A 17,281-nucleotide genomic window follows, 5' to 3' on the forward strand; every position below is an offset into this window, starting at 1 on the left:
GTGGGAATACGTTGGCAGTGGTCAGCTGAGATGGCCGGGCATAGGAGGAGGGTGATGCTGGCCGGGCTGGCAAGAGAGCTGCAGGGAAGCCAGAAGCTCTGAAGCCAGAGGCACGAGGTCTTCAGAGGGCAGGTGGGCTGGAAAAGGAGCCACCCTCCTGACACGCAGGTGTATTAAGAAGCGTCAAAAAGTGGGGAAATTGGGGAGAAGCGGCAGGGAGAGACACTGAGCAAGAATGGAGTTGACAGGCTGTGTGGAAGTGCAAGCAGGCGATGGCCACAGGCTCTCCAAGGTGACCTCCTTGGACCTTCTCCTGAGGCCAAGTGTTGGGGTGAAAGCTGAAGGAGGAGTCTGGCGCGGAGAGCAGCTGGCTGTACAGCAAATATCTGGCCCAGAGGAGGCTGCAGTGGGTGGCACATCCCTGCCTGGCTGGCACCCGCTTGCCACTTGCAAACTGCCTCAGTCCTGCTCAAGGGAAGCAAGCTGAATTCTGGAGTCTCTTCCATTGGCTCAGGTGGCTGGATCTTTTGGCACATCAACATTTATGGCAGTAGGAGGCATTGCCTCGATTGGAGGAAGCACAATTCCAAAGTCCAGGGAGGCAGCTGAGATCCAGAAGGGCCCCCCAGCCATCATCCTGTCTGGTTCCCCTTGTGAAGGGCAGGTTTGTCTGGCCACGCCTGGCGTCTCTTATTTACAGTAAATGACCCGCAGCCACTTGGCCCAGATGGCAAGCGTCCGTCCCTCTGGACCAAAGGGGTGGGGGTTTGCTCCCTGGCCAGGACTTGCAAGCTGCCCCTCACTTCAGCTGCTGGATCTGCTTCTGCAGCTCCTCCTTGTCCAGTTTCATTTTCGATTCCAGGACCTGCTGCAGGGATCCGATGCTCTCGTAGATGGTGCTGAGTCCTGGTGGGGGAGGAATGGGGAGAGCTGGGCCACCTTTTTCCCAGAGGAGCCCCGGCAGAAACCAGCCCTGTCCAGCAGGGAGGGAGGGAGGGGGGGAGGAAGGAAGGAAGGAAGGAAGGAAGGAAGGAAGGAAGGAAGGAAGGAAGGAAGGAAGGAAGGAAGGAAGGAAGGAAGGAAGAAACCACATCCAATGGGAGAAGAGGGTAGTGGGACAAGTGGGAGTCCTGCCGGGACATCTGTTGCTAGCTAGGTGTCCCCCAGGTCGCCTTACCAGCGCTAACCTCTGCCTTGACTTCCTTGATGTCCTCAGTGAAATCAGACTGGAGTTTGCTGAGCTGGACGCTCATCCTGTCCTCAGCCTGGCTCGCTTCCTGTTCCTGGGCTGAACATTTCTGTCCGGCTTCCATTTTCTGCAGCTTCCCATGGATCTCGCTTAGCTGCATCTCCAGGGCCCTGCTGTCCAATTCCTGTGGCCAGATCAGTGAGAGAAACAGCCATCTTCCACCTGCCCCATTTTGAGGGTCTTCTGAGCCCTGGAAGCACCTGCCTCCCGTGGGCAGAGGGGGGCTTATTCTCCGCATGCTCCAAGGTTCCTTCCCAGCAGCTCCAAGGAGAACCTCAACTCAGGGGGCATCAAGGAGCGGAGTTAGTCAACCAAAGAAGATGTGTATATGTTTTGGTCTACAGAGTGAGGCCTTCCCCATAAACCTTGGTTAAAACAAACCAAGGCCTGGTGCTGAGTGAAGCCACTTTGCAGCCTGGCTGTTTGCCGGCACAACTGAGCTCTTCCTATCACTCCAGGGGTGGGGATGCTTTTCAGGGACCCTCAAGACCAGAGACGTACACTCTTCTCCTTGATGCCAAGGAAAAGGTGGTCTATCTTCTCCAGGAACTTCTTCTCGAAGCGCTCCTGCTCCTGCTCCATCTGGCTGCGGGCAGAGGAGATCTGGCCGGTGAGGTGGTCGATGGCGTCCTGCAGCCTGGTGGGGCAGAAACAACTCAGCCACCCCCCAAACAAAGGCAGCAAGAGGGGCTCAGGCCCTTCTCACAGTTAAGACGGAACTCTTGGGCAGGTGGGAAACGGCTCTGAGTGGACAGCATTTCCTTCCCAGATACACCTTTCAGGGCGCTTCAAGGGCAGCACCAGATGTAGCCCTGCTACAATGGGTGGGGGAAACTGTGTGAGCCCCCCAGGCTGGATCCTTGCGTGGGCACCTACTTGGCCTCCAGAAGATGGAGCTGCTGGGTGCTCTCTTTGTAGGCCAGCTTGAGCTTCGCATCTTGTTGCATCACGGATTGCTCGATTCTGCTCAGAAGGTGGGAAATCTGGCAGAGAGGGAGAGGCAAATTCCGGCTTCTTCCACACAGAATTCCAGTTTACAAAGTTGACCACTCTCAGCTGTCTGAGCCTGACCCAAACTAGGGGGGAAAACCCTAGACGCCCCAACCACCTGTCCATGGTTGCCATTTCTCCAAGCTGTCTTGGAAAGGATTGCTTTTGAAGCAATCCACATTGTGGGGACTGTTTGCATGGAGATGGTGGGGCCATGGCTCTGCTTCTGAGCAAATCCTCTGCCTGCAAAACAAAGGGCATTTTTCTCAAGCTACCAACTCCAGGTCCCATGAACCCCAGCCAGGATGGAGAGGCTTCTCCTATGCCCACCGCAGTGGTGCATCAACCCCTCTTGCTCGCTCTCTGCTAGAGCCCCAGAAGGAGAGGGAAGCATGGTGTGTCCCCCCCCCCCCAAACTCGCCCAGGGCTTCTCTCTGCAGAGGCTGGCCCAGAGGGATGGGGAATCCAGGAGAAGCATCGCTCAGGGTAACCCCCACCGAATCTGAACTGGGAAGATTCCAAAAATAGGTGCTAGAAACGCCCTCCGATCTTCATTAGAAATTTGACAGCCTTTTTCCTGGCAAGGGGAGGCCACAGATGGGCAAATCGGAGGGGCTGGAGCGGCATGGGATCCCCTTCCCCACTGGTTCATGTGGACCAGGGGCTGCTGACAAATACGGAGGGGGGGAAATGATTTCACACATTCCTCTGGAGCGATGCCCCCATTTCTCCCGGTGGTGAGGGGGCTTCAGCAGACCAACACAGCTGGCAGGAGCCGTCTTGGGAGAGGTGTGGAGGAGGGTGCCACGGCCTTTCCCTGACCGACTGCCAACCCAGAATGGACCCAGGGGGCTCCTGAGCTCTGCCTTCTTTATCGAAACGCCAACCAGCCCCCTCCTTTGCTCAGTTAGCAAGATAAATAAACCCATGCCCCCCCCATGTTCACAATCTTTTTATGCAGTAATAACAATAGCACAGCCGTGCAGCTATTGCGTCTCCCATGGCAACCGAAGCCATCTCAGAACCAAAGCTTTCCTCCCAGAGAGGACTCGGCCAACAGAGAGATTTGCAGGAGGGGGTTTGGATCCAGCCTCCCCCAGCCATGCAAAGGATTCTGAACTGGGCCCAGAAATGCACTGAAGCTGATTCAACCTTCCTTCACTGAGTTTCTGCTTCAACCCTCCTGGCTCCTGTAGGGTCAAGGAAGGAAGCTTCCCACCCCCCATGCCAGTGGACTAGGAGGTGGCGGGATGAGAGCCAGCCCCCCCCCATGACCCCCCCAGACCAGAACCAGTTCCAGACGAAAAAGGCTGCAGCAGTTCTGCTCCTGTTTCTGGGACTGTGGATGCAACTTCTGGGCAACTTCAGCCTGCAAGGGCAGGCTGGCCAAAGCCAGAGGCGCCTCTGGGCAGGCGATTCGTGACCCTGGTGGGCCTGCGTTATGTTGGCGGCCTGGTTGAATGGCTGCCAATCTCCCTGGTGCTTCCACGGACAATGCTGACCCTGTAGAGAGGAGGGGGCGACCCGTCGTTTCAAGCCCCTTACCTGTATTTCTGTTTCTTTGATTTTGGACTCCAGGATCAATTTTGTCGCTTGCTGCTCTTTACTGAGGCTCTGAAGTCTCTCATAGGTGACTTTATGCTCCGCGGAGACTCTGGCCAGCCCTGCGTCACACCTGGGATGGACAGAAGGGAGAGCGGCTGCCGGAAAGGGCCAAGGAGGAGCCAGGCAGACTCCGCTCCTCCCTTTGGCTGACCACAAGGACTTTAGCTCCATCAAGTAGATGTGCTCCTGCTGTGCTTCCTCCCGAGTAAGGCAGGAGAGAAACAGGGAAGAGAGTCCAGACAGCAACAGGTCCAGGTTTGGGGCTTTAGGGGAAAGGCTGAGTCAGGGAGATCTTGGCAGCAACTGAGCAAAATGACATCAGGTTACGAAGAAGCCGACTCACCTTGGACTGAAAGCCGAGGGGGGAGGGGGGTGTCAGCAAAGTGCTTCCATAAATAAGTTCCCCAGTCCACGTGGCAGGTCCCACATAATTCGGGGAGGGGAAGGCCCCAGAGCAGACTTGGTGGGGAAGGAAGAGTTTGGAGCCAGCGGAAACCCCCCTCCCACCAGACCCCCTCACCACACACACTTGCCAGGGAGGCATGCCAAAGAAATGGCTGGTGTGAACTGATAGGAGCCATGAGCATGGAAGGAGTGCCAGAGACACCTCAGAAGGACGATGGAAGAGTCAAAAATACATTATTTGCTCAGACTCTCTTGAATTTAGTTTGCAACTGACGGCCAGAAGAAGCTGCTCTGTGTCTGTGGCTTTTGCCCTGGGCCTCAGGCCAGCTGCCCCCAACTCTGGAGCCCCAGGCTGCTCACAGAGGCTCTGATCCTCTGCACACCTTCTCGACCTCATAGCCCATCAACAGGGTTAGGACTGCGGCTCCCAAAATCCCCTGCCTTCTTCCCCAGCTCCTCCTCATTCTCAAAATGGCCTTCTTGCATCCCACCAAGAGTCTTCTGCCCCGGAGACGGGGGCCCTGCTTTAAGCCTTGGGGAGTCTCACCTGGAAACCCGTCCACGAAGGTCCCCCAGTCCCGACAGCTGCCGCATCTCCAGGCTCTTCAAGGTGGAGTTTGTTCCGTAACTCAGGTTATCCCTGACCCGGATTTGCTCCTGCAGAGCCTGACAAGCGCAGGAAATGTGAGAATGAATCCCCACACAGCCTTTGGAATGGGGAAAGGCAATGGGGAGCTGCTGGTGCTTCCTGCCTCCATAGGCCCCGCTGCATATCCCAGGGCTGCCGCCAAAAAGGGATGGAAGGAAAACTGCAAATAGAACAGCATGGCCAGGAGCAGGCTACCTCTCAATGCCAGCTATGAGGGGAAAGAAAAGGGGGGGGGAGGCCTGGCTCAGCAGAAGCAGCTACTAGCAAGCAAGGTCTCTCCACTCCCAGCCAGCTGCTTCCTCTAGTGCAAGCAACGTTTCTCAACCTGGGGGAATTTCGGAAGCCCTCAGGTAAAGCTGCTCAGGTGGAGGAATCCTGCTCCAGAAGAACCTCACTCAATGTGGGTGAGGACAGAAAAGGGAAGGTGGCCCTTGCGATCCTGGGATGACGTGGTTGGGCGAGATGTGGCTGTTCCGTGGTGGACAGCTACTCCTTTTCTCCAAGCAAGTGTCCCTTAGTGGGAGCCCCGTGACCCGGAGCGGCTCTCCTGGGCGTCCAAGGATGACCTTGCCTCCGCCCGGCCGGGGAGCCTCAGAGCCCTCGAGGAGCCACCACTGACCTCGATGTCCCGGTTCAGCTGCCGGACGATGGCGGTGATGTTGCGGATGTGCTCCTCCAGCAGCTGCCTGGCCAGCCGGTCCCCACCGCCCTTGTTCTGCATCCTGTGCAGCGTGGAGACAATGTCCTCCTTGATGCGGAAGGCGTGCTCCACCAGGGCCGCCGTGGTCTTCTCATGGCTGAGGATTCGGTCCTCCAGCTGATCCATCAGGCGGGCGGAGCCCAGGGGAACCGCCGTCAGGGCCTGGCTATGCAGTGGGAAGTTCCGGATGCGCCTGAAGAGGAGAGCAGCTGTGGGGCGGTAGCAGCAGCAGTGGGACCCGACCCGCTCTCTTAGGGAGCAGCTGCCCCCAGAAGCCCCCAAGAGCAGCCCAACGCAGCCAGGCAGGGTTCCCGGCTCCTCTCATCTCAATCCCCACTTGAGACTGGCCAGAACCCCCCAGAACCCCGTTCTCTCCCTCCCTCCCCTTCCTTGGGGGTCTCAGGGTACCTTTCAGTTGGGCCAAGGGTGGAGAAGTTTGGGCTCCTCTGGGCCATCTTCTCTTTGCAGGGATCTACGCCTGTTGGGGAAAGAGAGCCTGTGAAGGGAGCCAGGGGGACTCCGGCCTTCCTAGCCCATCCTGAGTCTCGGCCACCAGGCTGAAGGCTGGGAGTGGGGAGCACCAGTCAGAGGTTGGTGGGAAAAAGCAGGGCACAAAGAAATATTCCTGAGCCACGTGAAATGATGAAAGACCTTCTGAGCTGCTGGGACGGGGGAAATTACAAGTCCAGTGCAGAGGGGGGTTCCTAGGGTGCCCTTTTGGCCCCTGAGGGCCACTGGTGTTTCCTCTATTCTTGCTGCTTTCCTGATTGCTCTTTTGGGGCACATCTATTAAAGCAGCAGCGCTTAATTAATGGCGCTGATGGGCCAGTTGTTAAAATGCCCCCATGAAAGGCTTGTCTGGAGGGGTTGCTTGGAGTGAGGCTTCACAGGCTCTTTCTAAAGCAAAGCAGGACAGGAGGGGCGCATCGCAATAACCCAGGAGGGGCTCCCCGGCAACCACACCCAGCGGTCCTTGGCAACACCCCCATCTGAGAGTGCCCCCATTGCCTGCCTGCCTGCCTGCCAGTCCAGAATGGCTGAGGTTCTTCCGGCCGGGCTGTCTCCCATTTGGCTGACCCAGCACAGCAGGAAGGATGGACAGTCTCCTCACCTGCTCTGGGGAGGCAGCAAAGCCAACCCTCAAGGATAAACCTGGGCTCCAGAAAAGTCCCTCCCGGGCTCAGCTCGGGGTGTCCCAAAGGCCCCCAAGTGGGATTCAAGCAGATCAAACCTGTGGGTGGCAGACTGCAAGAGTCTTCCTATTTACGGGGGTGGGTGGGGATATCTTCCCTCAAGCATCAAGATGTGCATTTCTAGCCTGAAAAGGCGACTCTGTATGAACCCCCTCCCCCTTTGCAACAACCAACAAGCCGAAAAGGGAGAAATTGTCTGAAAGTGCCAAATTCCAGAACTCCCCTCTTCAGCCCACCCACCCCCAGCCTCCTCCTGATTCAACCTCTGCTTCTCCAGGGACCTGCACTGGGCTGATGCCGCTGTGAAGACCTGCCCTCCCCTCCCCTCCCATTTTAGGGCCAGTAATGCAGAAAGAAGATGGGCCTTTCTTTCTCCCCAGGAAGATCTCCCCCTCAGCAACTCACAGCACCATATGCCACATCTGCATCCAGAGCCCCACATGATGCTCTTCCCAACACCTCAAACTTGAGTGCCCAGAGGGAAAGGCATCACCGGAGGGAGGGGGGCTGCTTCGTCTCTGCCCATCTCCAGAGCAAACGCTTCCCCCATTCGTCTCCCCCTCCCCCCCTTCTGGGCACGATGCCTGCTCACCTGAGGAAGCTGGGTGGCTGATAGGACCAGAATAGCCTCGGGGGCCCCCATTTCCAGACCGAGGGAAGAAAGCGCTGTGCCCGAACCCCTTCTTACCTGTGGGCAGCAGGGCAGGGCTGCCCCAGACCTTTGCCTAAGCATCAGGCGGCCTCCTTTGCCCTCTTCCAGATGTGCAGGAGTGGCAAAGCCGTCCCCCGAGGCTGGCATGGCCGTCCGGCTGGGGCTGCGCGGCAGAGGCGCACCTGCCCTCTCGCCTCCTTGCGGGTGGGGCCTCTGCCCGCGTCCGGGAGGGAGGGAGGAGCAAAGTGCTGCGAGCGGTTGCCAGGACGCTGTCGCTATGGCAACCTCCATCTCATCCTCCCCCAAGCGAGCCCCTGCTGGCGGGAGAGGAGAAGAGGAGCTTCTTGAGACCAGCGAGGCTGCCCCCCGAGCGGCGCCAGGAGCCCCCAAAGAGCTGCACAGGAAGCAAGAGGAGAGAGGGAGGGCCGCTCCCCCTCCCCGCCAGGAAAGCCCCGAGCAAGTCGGCACCGCGGCTCCCGAGGACTTCTGGGGCCCGCCGGGGATCGGCCGGCTCTTTCGCCCGCGACCGCCAGGGGCCGCTGCCGCCCGCCGTCCCGTCCCGTCGCCGTCCAGGTCTGTAGCCCGCTCAGCCTGCGGGGTGGGGGGGTGGGCGGCGGGTGGGCGCTGCCCTTCCCGGCGGGAGTCCCGCGGCTGCTCCGGCCTTCGCTGGGTCGTGCCCTTAGCCCGTCCCCGAGCCGCCCGGCCCACCTGGCAAGGCCGTGGCGGGGCTCGGGCGGGGAGGCGCGGGCCGAGCCGCCTTGTATGGGCAGAGGGGCCGGGCGGGCCGGGCAGCGGGAGGAGCGCGGCGCGGAGCCGCCCTCTGGGCCCGGCTCCAAGGGCCGGCGAGGGGCGGCTCCAGTCCGGCTCCCTGCATGGCGCGACTGCTCCGCCGAGCTCTCCTGCAGCTGCGCCCTGAGCCCGACGGACCCGGCGCCGCTCGGCCATGGTGAGGGGGGCCCAGGGGGGCGGCGGGACGAGAAGCGAAGCGCGCCTTCGGCCCCGCCACCGGAGATGTGGAGACGCGGCCCCGTCCGCCCCTCCCGCGTCCCGGGGGACAAAGCTTCCCGATTTGCGAGCCGCGAACTTCCGAGGGCTCCGTCCGTCCCCGTAGCGCGGGGAGGGGGAGTGGGGAGAGGGCGGCCCGGTTCTCCCGCAGACGTTGCGCCCGGGAAGGGCTCCGACGCGCTTGGCCGAAGGGCGGCAGCTCCAGGGCCGGTGGGCAGAAGGGCGATGGCCGGCGGGAGGGGAGGCGAGGGGCACCGCCGACCATAGTCCGGGGTGGGTGGGGGGACCTGCAGCGAAGTTGAGCTGTGGCTGCTGCCCCCTCCCGCCTTCCCTTCCCTTTCCCTCGGCCAGGCTCCCGGGGCGGCTGTGCTGGCGTTGTTGGTGCTGCTGCCGGCGTCCCTGCTTCCCCTGGGCGGGCGGGGAGGACGCCCTGGTAAAGGGCCTCGCCTGCTGCCAGCAGAGCTCCTCGGTGGGTGATGCTCCCTTCCAGGCTCTGAGGGCCTTCGCTCCAGAGTGGGAGTGACAGAGCAGGGCACGGGCACCCAGGAACTCTCCTGTCCGCGTTGTTGGGCATTTGGCTTCCCCAAATGGAAGCGCCTGAGCCCCAAAGTGGGCAGGTAGGATCCCCCTGGGCAAAATAGAGGCAGGTGCGGAGCCCTGCTTGAACAACAGTGAGTGGTGCAGTACCCAGCCTGAGGATCCTTCTAGGGCATGCGACTGGCAGGGCTCCACGCAGACCCCCACCCGGGTCCCAGATGACTCCCCTTCCTTCCAGCCACAAGGGTTGGCCCCTTCCCAAGACTTGAGAAGACTTCCTGCCAAAGGTTTTGCCCTGGCTGGCCTGCTTGGCGAAGGCAATTGGAAACCCGGGTTCCAGTTTCAGTGTTGCGGCAAGCCTGGCTTTTAACCGAGCTGGCTGGCGTTTCTGGCGCTCTCAGCCCAGGCTGCTTGGAGTGGGGCCAGGAGGCAGCCTCCTTAACCCGTGGCTTCTCGGATCCCTCGCCTGGGAGCTGGGCCCACCTTGCAGAGATGTTGAGCTGCTTCCCAAATCTTGAAGAGTTTTCAACTTGGTTTTTTAAAACTGCCGGGTCATGTACCTTCAGGGGTCTTCTGGACCCTAACAGCAGCCCGGGGCCATCGCCGCCTTGCCTCCAGAGCTGCAGGAGGAGGTGGCCTTTGCTGGAATTCAGCCTGTTTGCAATTTTTTCCTTGCATTTTCAACCTTGCAGCATCACTTTATGCATTTGTTGCAAATGGAAGCTTAGATTTTGACCCTAACCCCCCCCAGGGATCCTGGGGTCAGCGAGGAAACCATCTCCCTTGAGAATCTGGGCTGTTTGGAAGGTGGTCTGTGCTGGCAACTGCCTAAAGCTGCCCACCCCAGAATTGCCTGTGGGTTGCCTGGATGCCTCGGTGAATCAGGAAGCCAAGGGTCAGTTGAAAACCCCCGAGGAGGAAAAGGGCTGCCTGTCTGGTGCTCAAGACGCCACATGGAAACCTCTGGCTGAGTGAGAGTACTTGAGATTTTCTCTGGCTGTTTCTAATTCTGTCTGGCTTTGACAAGCGGCTTCTTTCCTTTGCTGACTTGCGAAGATCCGGGCCTGGTGGAGAGGTGAAACTGGAGAGGAAGGGGCTCCTGCCCCTTGGGCCACTCCCATCCTCTGCTGGTTGGGAGACTCCCAGGTGACGTCGAACACCTGTCGGACCAGGCTGTCCTCATAAAGCCTCTGCTGCATCTTGGCTCGTGGCGCTGCAGCATCCCTGCAACACGGACCTCACCATGCTCTCCACCTGCCCTTGGTGGCAGGCCTGCACACTCCCCCGGATGGAGGCCCGTGGCTGCCCTTCTGCCCCCACTGAACCCCAACGCGGGCCGAGCAGGGAAGAGGTGGGTACCATTCGGCTTGAGGGTGGCAAGGTTGAGTTTGACAGATTGCCCCACTTTGGTGGCCATCCTAGTGAGTTGGTCAGGCTGAGCCAGAACGCGTAGCCCCTGGATGTAGACTGGGTCTTGGGGTTCCTGGGGGCCTTGGGGTCCCCTGCCATGGTCCAGGTGGTGGGCTCCGAGAACTGCTCTTTCTCGAAAGCCCGCTTGCTCACTGCCAGACCAGGCCCTTCGTGCGTGCAGCGTCTTCATCCAGCTGCAGCCCTGGACATTCCTGATCATGGAATCAGCCACCTGGTTCTGTTGGAGCCGCACCCCGTCCTGCCTTCGGTCCTGCTCCAGGGCAGGAAGTCGGAACTCCCTCGGCCACGGAAGGGCAGGCGGTGCCCCCTCTGAGTGGTGGGGACCGGAAAGCCGGTCTGTGACCCAGCAAGTGGGTTCCTTGGAGGGCCTGCCTTGGCCTTGTGGGCCTGGGATGGCTGCCGTGGTGCAATTGAGCAGGACTTTGGTACCCTGTGTCAGCCTTCCCCCTCAGTGTGCAGATCCCCGAAGCCGTTGTGGGCTTTAAGAGGGTCTGAGCGTGGCTGGCAGTGCAAGGCTAGCGAGAATCCCCAGCAGGCCTTTGGCTGCACATCTGACTGCTGCAGAGCTGGGCCTCTCACAGTTCTAAATGGCCCCATAGATTCTGAGGTGTCCATTTCAGGGCTGGTTGCTGCTGCTGTGCCAGGCGCACCTTTTCCGATCTGTTGTGGGCATCGTCTGATTTCTTTTGATGGAAACCACGGCCTTTCTGCTGCTCCTGGAACACTGTTCCTTCAGACGGAGGCTTTGGGGTGGGGAAGGCCTCAGGAGGACAGGCCTCTAGAGGCCTTTTAAATCAACAAACTTGGAGCTGATCTTACTGGATGTCCTAGTTCAAAAACAGAAAGAACAGACCCTGCTGGCTTGTCACCCATGCCCTACACTGAAGTGTTTCTTTAACCTGGTTTCTTGCTGGCAGAAGAAAGTGGCTGGAGCAAAGCCTCTCCTCGTAGAAGGCAGCCTGGATGGACATCCTCTTCCCTGGCTGCAGGAAGAAGTCTTGCAGGCCCAGAGCACACAGTGTCTCAGTGAGCCCAGAGGCAAAAGGCAGGTCTCTGGTCTGTTGGGTCTGCTTACAGAGGAAACCTTGGTGGCCTTCAAGGGGGCAGCCCTCAGGCCAAGCCTGGCTTGGAAAGTTCCAGAGACAGCCCCCTCGGTCAGGAAATTCCTCCTTATGGCACGTCTGGATCTCCTCTGTCAGTTTACATCTGCTGGTTCTCGTTCGTCCCCCCCCCCGCCCCTCTTGGAGAACAAGTGGAAAGTACCGCCAGAGTGCCAATCTCGGCCTTAGCCAGGGCAAATCTTCTCACGGCCCCTTCCGGGTGTACAATTTTGCGCCATTGCTGGGCTGGACCTGTTGCATGAAGATGTTGACAAAACGGAGCCTGCCTGACTTGTGGGCAAGTCCCGCACGGTAGCGATTTGTGATTCCTTCTTTGGCCCTCCTGGCTGGGGTGTCTTTGGACTTAGGCCACCGGTTCATGAGGAGGATCCAGCAGGCTGGGGATTATGGGCCCTGTCTGAGTAGGAACTCTAGTTGTGGTTTTCACTGACCTGCCCTTAGCTTTGGGATGGAGAAGAGAAACAGAGTGGCTGCTTTGAGACTGGTGCAGCCACTCTTGACGTTCCAGGGAGGATGTGAAGTTAACGGCATTTCTGCTTTTCGTTGTGGAAGGCGCATCTCCAACTTCCTCCCCCATCTGTGCTCCTACGAGAAAGGCCAGAATTCCAAAATCATTCATCAGTTTTATTTCTCCCCAGTATGACTTACTCATCCCACTGCCTCCCCCCCCCCCCCATTCTTTTGTGCAGACACAACTTGTAGGCTTCCTTGTCAGAAGAACTGATTTATGATTCAGTTTTTCCTTCAGATTCTGGCTTCTGTTGCTCATTAGTCCTCATTGCTTCTGGCTAGCTAGCTAAATGGCCATGCAAAACAAAATCTGAGATTCGGTTTAAACTTTTTGGGGCAAAAATATGCTTGAACTTCAAGGGCGAGTTTTTCTTAACCAAACAGCCTGTTGTGTGGTGGGTGCTTCCTCGGGTGCCAAGACCCCCTCTTCAGTGCATGTGGGGAAAGCAGGCCAATTTTGGGGGGGTGGGGGGTTAGCAGAGAACCAACTGAATTTTCGTTGGTGGGTACAGTGAGTCACCCCCTCATTTTGCATCCATTAAGGAAAGGAGCGACCCAAATCCCTGAGGGACTCGGGTGTGGCTCAGTTTTCCCTTCAGCAAAACCTCTTCGCACCTCGTGTGCAGCCCAACATCTTTTCAGATGATTTCTGCAATTGAACAATAGGATCCTCAGGGACAATCAGTGGAACCAAGGACCATGGGAGTTGTAGTCCAAGGCTTCTTGAGAGTGCCCAGCCCCACCTGCACCTTTCCAGCACCTGCCAGATAAGGCGACTTCCTTTTCTGCGGCCTCTCAACCTGCATTGTGTGGCAGCCTTGTGCTGGAAACACCCATGGCCGATAACATGCCCTTGCGTCATTGATTTAACTGAAGCCTCCCCAGCATGGGCAGTCGCTGCACTCCCCAGGGGTTTGAAGGGGGACACACCTCTTGCCAGCCACCTTCTGACGCAGCGGGCAGCCTGGATCCCACATTCTCCCTGCTGGATTCAGCTGAGCGGAGCCCAGGGCTGGGATCCACCGGAAGAGTCAAGTCACCGGGAAGGCAGCGCTGGGGAAGGTCCTGGGCCAGAAGCCCATTAGCCACTTCCTCCTTTTTATTGGGGCTGAAGGGGCCGCCCAGACGTCTGGTCTGCTGGCAGGGGGAGTGAATCTCCAGAATGCCACTGGTAAGAGCCAGGCGGCAAAACCATCCCTGCTTGGATTGCTCTGCTTGTGCTGTGTGGAAGAAGAGCCTTTTTCATGAACCCCAAGAACCCCACCTCAAAGGGCTTCTTCCTGCAAGAACTTTGGTGATATAAAAAGCCGTCCGGCCATTGAGCCTGCCAGCCCAGTTTGAGCAGCTCGGGCCTGAGAGGAATCTTCAGCCTGCCAAGCCAGCAGGCTCTCCTCACGGCCTGTCTGGGTCTGGGGGCTGAAGGCTCCTCTCTGGCCCTGGAAGTGACCAAATCGGCAAATGCCTCCCCGATCCACATCCAAATTCTCAGATTGTCCCTGGCTGTAAGCAGAACAGCCCAGCCTTTCCACGGGGAGCCCAACCACCAGATGTGGCTTTCTTTTTGACAAGACAGGGACGTTTACAGCAATAAGAGGCACAGTTGTTGTGTCACTTGAATCCCTGGCCTTCCTTTTCCTAGATCCCTGGCACTGAAACAGAGCTTCCTCTGGTGCCAGCTGACAGGGTCACGCCAGTCTGATCAAAAGTTTCCATTTCAGAGGACGGGTTAAGAACCCTTTCAAAGCTTCTGGTTGGGCAGCTTTCTCTCCTTTCCCTAACATTCAAAACGACCAATAAAGCAATTGTAAAAGTGTGATTTAATGTACAACTGCCAGCTCCTCTTGGGGAGTGCAGGTCTAATTTTTACTAAGACCTTCTTATGCCTTAAATGCTGCAGAAGGCATTTCCGAGGCCCTTCGCCAACCATATTAAACACACCTTAAAGGGGAGGGGGTGTCCCAGTCTTCCTTGCTAAAAGGGGCGAAGGGTTGCCTCGTGACTGCAGCGGTGGGAGGGCAGCAGGGCACTCTCCTTCCCTCAGCATTGAAGGGCCCTGGGAGCAACCAGTGCTGCTATCAAGGGACACCAGCAGCTTGAGGAAAAGCTGCTGCCAAGCAGAGGCTGCGGGGCCCATCTGGCCGAGGGGCCCCCTCTCACTCCCTTCCTGCCTGAAACAGAGCCTCGGGAAGAGGAATGAGCAAGGGGAAAGGCGCTTGCCTTTGCTTGTCTCCCTGAGCTCTGGGTGAGGGAGATCCCGGGAGGCCTGCTGTGGAAATTATCCCGGTCCCTCTTTGCTGACTGCCAGCCTTGAGCCACGGATGGCTGAGTTGTGGCAAAGCTTGGGAGGCCAGGAGATCAAGAAGAAACACACTGGAAGCCTGGCGGGGCTCCTTCAGCCTTGCGCGGTTTCCCAAGGGGTCGCCCCCCCTCCCTGGCCAGCCGCCTGGGTTTAGAGAGGAGCAAGGTCGGAAAGCACTCCTGCTTTTACCCACCTGTCCCCCCCCAAGAGGTAGGACTGCCAGCCCCCCAAGTGAGTGGGAGCCAGGCTGGGCTGAGCCGTGGGGGGTGGGGGTGGCGGGAGAGGGCAGCCTCCTGCAGAAGAGTAGTCCTCTTGAGTTTCCAGGGCCCCCCAGTCCAGGCTCAATGTGCTGGAAGAAAAATGTCCCATGGAATTCTTGGGCAAAATAACTCCTTGCTGGGCAGTTCCTGTTTGGACTGATCCAAGTAGACGATGCAGCCCAAAGGTGGATGATGGGCTTTCTAAGCATCTCCACAGGCCTTTTGGGGCAGGGTGTCTATAGCAACAGCTGCCTTGTGTTTGAGCCAGCAGTGTGTTTATTTGCAAAGGCGGGGGGGGGATAGCGGTGGAACGGCAAGTGCTTTAAATACTCTCTGGGTTGCGGTGCTGCCAGTGCTTCACAAGATAAGCTAGAAAGCTTGCTAGAAAGCATCTCTGCCTTGCGGGAATCCAAAGAGAATAAAATGCCCAGGGAACCCCAGGGCGGGATGGGGGGGAGTACAGTTCCTTTGATATGCAAACATCAACCCAGAATGGGCTCCAGGGGCTCATTGTCCCTCACCTGAAGGCTGGCAAAAGCATTTTAGCCAGTAAAACAGTTCATGCTGCCTGCTCAGTCACTCCTGAAAGCAACCTGTGGGCCTAGAGGTGAGTCCGCCCTACCAGCTGATGAAGGGGGCTGCATTGGGATCTGCTGCAGGAAAAGCCTCTTGAGGGAGAACAGCTGCCCATGTGCTAAGGCAGAGGCAAGATATCTGAAGAATGCTTCCTCCTTGAAGCAGACTTTTTTTCCACAATACAGAAATATGAATAGCTTTTGTCTGGGTGATTTTAAAGGCTGATTGTTGTTGACGCACTTTGAGGAGTCTGCTTATTTTGGCCTCCGTGGGGAATTCTTTGGAATGCTGTGGGGCTGGCTCTGGGGCAGAAGCTTTTCTGGGAATCTGCATTTTTCCTCCGTGAAATCCAGGGAACGGTTTTTCCATGGCTTAGGACTATGATGGTCATGCGCAGGATGGCAGGCCCTGGAAACTCATTTCAAAGAGATGTGGGGACAGACGGACAGACAGACGGGTGGGTGGATAGATGTAGTCTCAGGCTTCAGCCAGCCAGGTGCTCTCCTAGCCTTGGCTTCTGCGGCGGTCTCTCCTCCTCCTTTGAACCGGGCTTTGAACTGTTCAGGGCGGTGAGGCCCTCTCCCATCCCTTGGCCTTGCCCTGGATTCAGCAGCTTCCTTCCGGCAGCTCTTGGTGGCCAACAGTCATGGGGCAGCCGGCAGGGTTAGGGGATCCACTCCTCTGGAAATGGATGTCTTGCCCTCCTCTCCCTGGACCTGCTCGTGCTTCAAGCCTTTTCACAAATGCCCAAGTGAAAGCTGCTCTCTCCACTGCCAGAGCTACTTTAAGACGGGAGGGGGGCTTGTGGCCCCTGAAGGCCTACATGTCGGGTAGAGCATCGGCTCCTGTGGCCTGAGTGCCCCCCAGGCAGAGCTATCCAAAGTTTTCATCAACTGGAAGCATAGGGCTGGGTCCCTTGGTTTGTGGGTGTGGGCCAAACCGAAGAGCTTGATAAGGAAGGAAAGGAACGGCCATTATGTTGACTCTAGGCAAAACATTTTTGGTAGATGTTTCACAATAAGGAGTCATGATAACTGGACGCTGATACTGTAAGTTAATCGGCATCCGTGATGAGGAAGGAAACCTTCATCCCAGTTATGGCCAGAGATTGTAGAACTCAGGTTCGAGGTCCCTTGTAGCTGCCGCTTGCAAAGGAGCATTTCTCTGCCAGGAAGAAGAAGCCGGGGGTTTCAATGGGGCCCCGGGTGAAATCTCTTCTCCCCCAGGGGGTCTGTGGCTGGCAGAGCCCTCCTCCTCCCCTCATTTTCCCCCCTCTGCTTTGTTCTGAGACAAGCTACTTCCTGCTCTCCCGTCCCCAGTTTTGGTCATCAATTGTCCTTAAAAGGAACATCTGGAACCCTGCACTGGTAGCAGAGGCCACAACTGGGTGGTGTGTCGTGTTCTATTTTTATCCGCTGACAGAATTCCGTCCCGCTCTTTTGAGGCAGGTGGCCAAGGAGCTCTTCCGGTTGGCCTTTCTGCTCACTTGTTTAGCCTCGCCCGCCTCTGTGGAGGAAACATCTTCTGAGCATGGCTGGAAAGATGCCTCCTGATTAGGAAGTCATCACACGCCACTCATTCCTTTCTTGGCTGCTTTTATCTTGGGAAGGAAGTTCGGTTAATTCCCTTTCTATTCTCAGCACTTCGGTGCTTCCGACTTGCTCTCCTGCAGAGGCCTTCATTGTCCAGCGGTTGAAGGCCTGGTCGGAATGGAGAAGCCCACCTAGCCTTAGAGCAGCTTCTGAGTCTCTCAGCTGTCAGCCAATCAACAAGGAAAGGCCGGCAAGGCAGGGAGGTCACCTTAAAAAGAAGCTCCAGTGAGCCCCGAACTAAGCAGATGCTCGGACCATGTCATTTCTAAGGTCCCTTCCGACTCCAAAGGTTATGCATATTGCAGAATTCATTTATACACACACAATTTGTTAACAATGTAGCTGCTCTTACTTTGTGTTCTATAATTGTTGCTGGCGACGTTGTTTCCCCCCATCTCTTGAATCCCCCTTCTTGGAGATTCTGTCTCCACATTGATACACCATTTGGGTGGGGTGGGGGTGGGGGGAACGGAGGGCGTATTCACCACCATTCCTATAGTTAACCTG

General features: G+C 57.7%; 1 protein-coding gene across 2 annotated transcripts; it reads right to left on the bottom strand.

Moving 5' to 3' along the window:
- Positions 1–714: 714 nt before the first annotated feature.
- Positions 715–7,732, bottom strand: FAM81A (family with sequence similarity 81 member A). 2 transcript variants are annotated; one of them, XM_070953268.1, is made up of 9 exons: positions 7,480–7,732; positions 6,007–6,076; positions 5,518–5,791; positions 4,797–4,915; positions 3,785–3,914; positions 2,126–2,232; positions 1,751–1,886; positions 1,178–1,373; positions 715–906 (listed from the first exon to the last, which is right to left on the bottom strand). In XM_070953268.1, the coding sequence occupies exons 2-9, from the start codon at positions 6,051–6,053 to the stop codon at positions 800–802; spliced, it is 1,116 nt and encodes a 371-aa protein (XP_070809369.1). In that variant the 5' UTR covers positions 6,054–6,076; positions 7,480–7,732; the 3' UTR covers positions 715–799. The 2 variants fall into 2 exon arrangements, with proteins under 2 accessions (XP_070809369.1, XP_070809370.1); XM_070953269.1 differs by having other exon boundaries at positions 765–906; positions 1,188–1,373.
- Positions 7,733–17,281: the final 9,549 nt, after the last annotated feature.

This window comes from Pituophis catenifer, unplaced genomic scaffold (assembly GCF_029215685.1).
Source record: "Pituophis catenifer annectens isolate HBS135680 unplaced genomic scaffold, rPitCat1.0.hap2 SCAF_14, whole genome shotgun sequence".
NCBI classification, from domain to species: Eukaryota; Metazoa; Chordata; class Lepidosauria; order Squamata; family Colubridae; genus Pituophis; species Pituophis catenifer.

Coding starts and splice junctions, on each gene's coding strand:
- FAM81A (XM_070953268.1), bottom strand. CDS start 6,053: ATGGCCCAGAGGAGCCCAAACTTCTCCACCCTTGGCCCAACTGAAAG. Junction 5,792..6,006: donor ACCCTTGGCCCAACTGAAAG/GTACCCTGAGAC, acceptor TCTCCTCTTCAG/GCGCATCCGGAACTTCCCAC. Junction 3,915..4,796: donor CTTCGTGGACGGGTTTCCAG/GTGAGACTCCCC, acceptor TGTCCATCCCAG/GTGTGACGCAGGGCTGGCCA.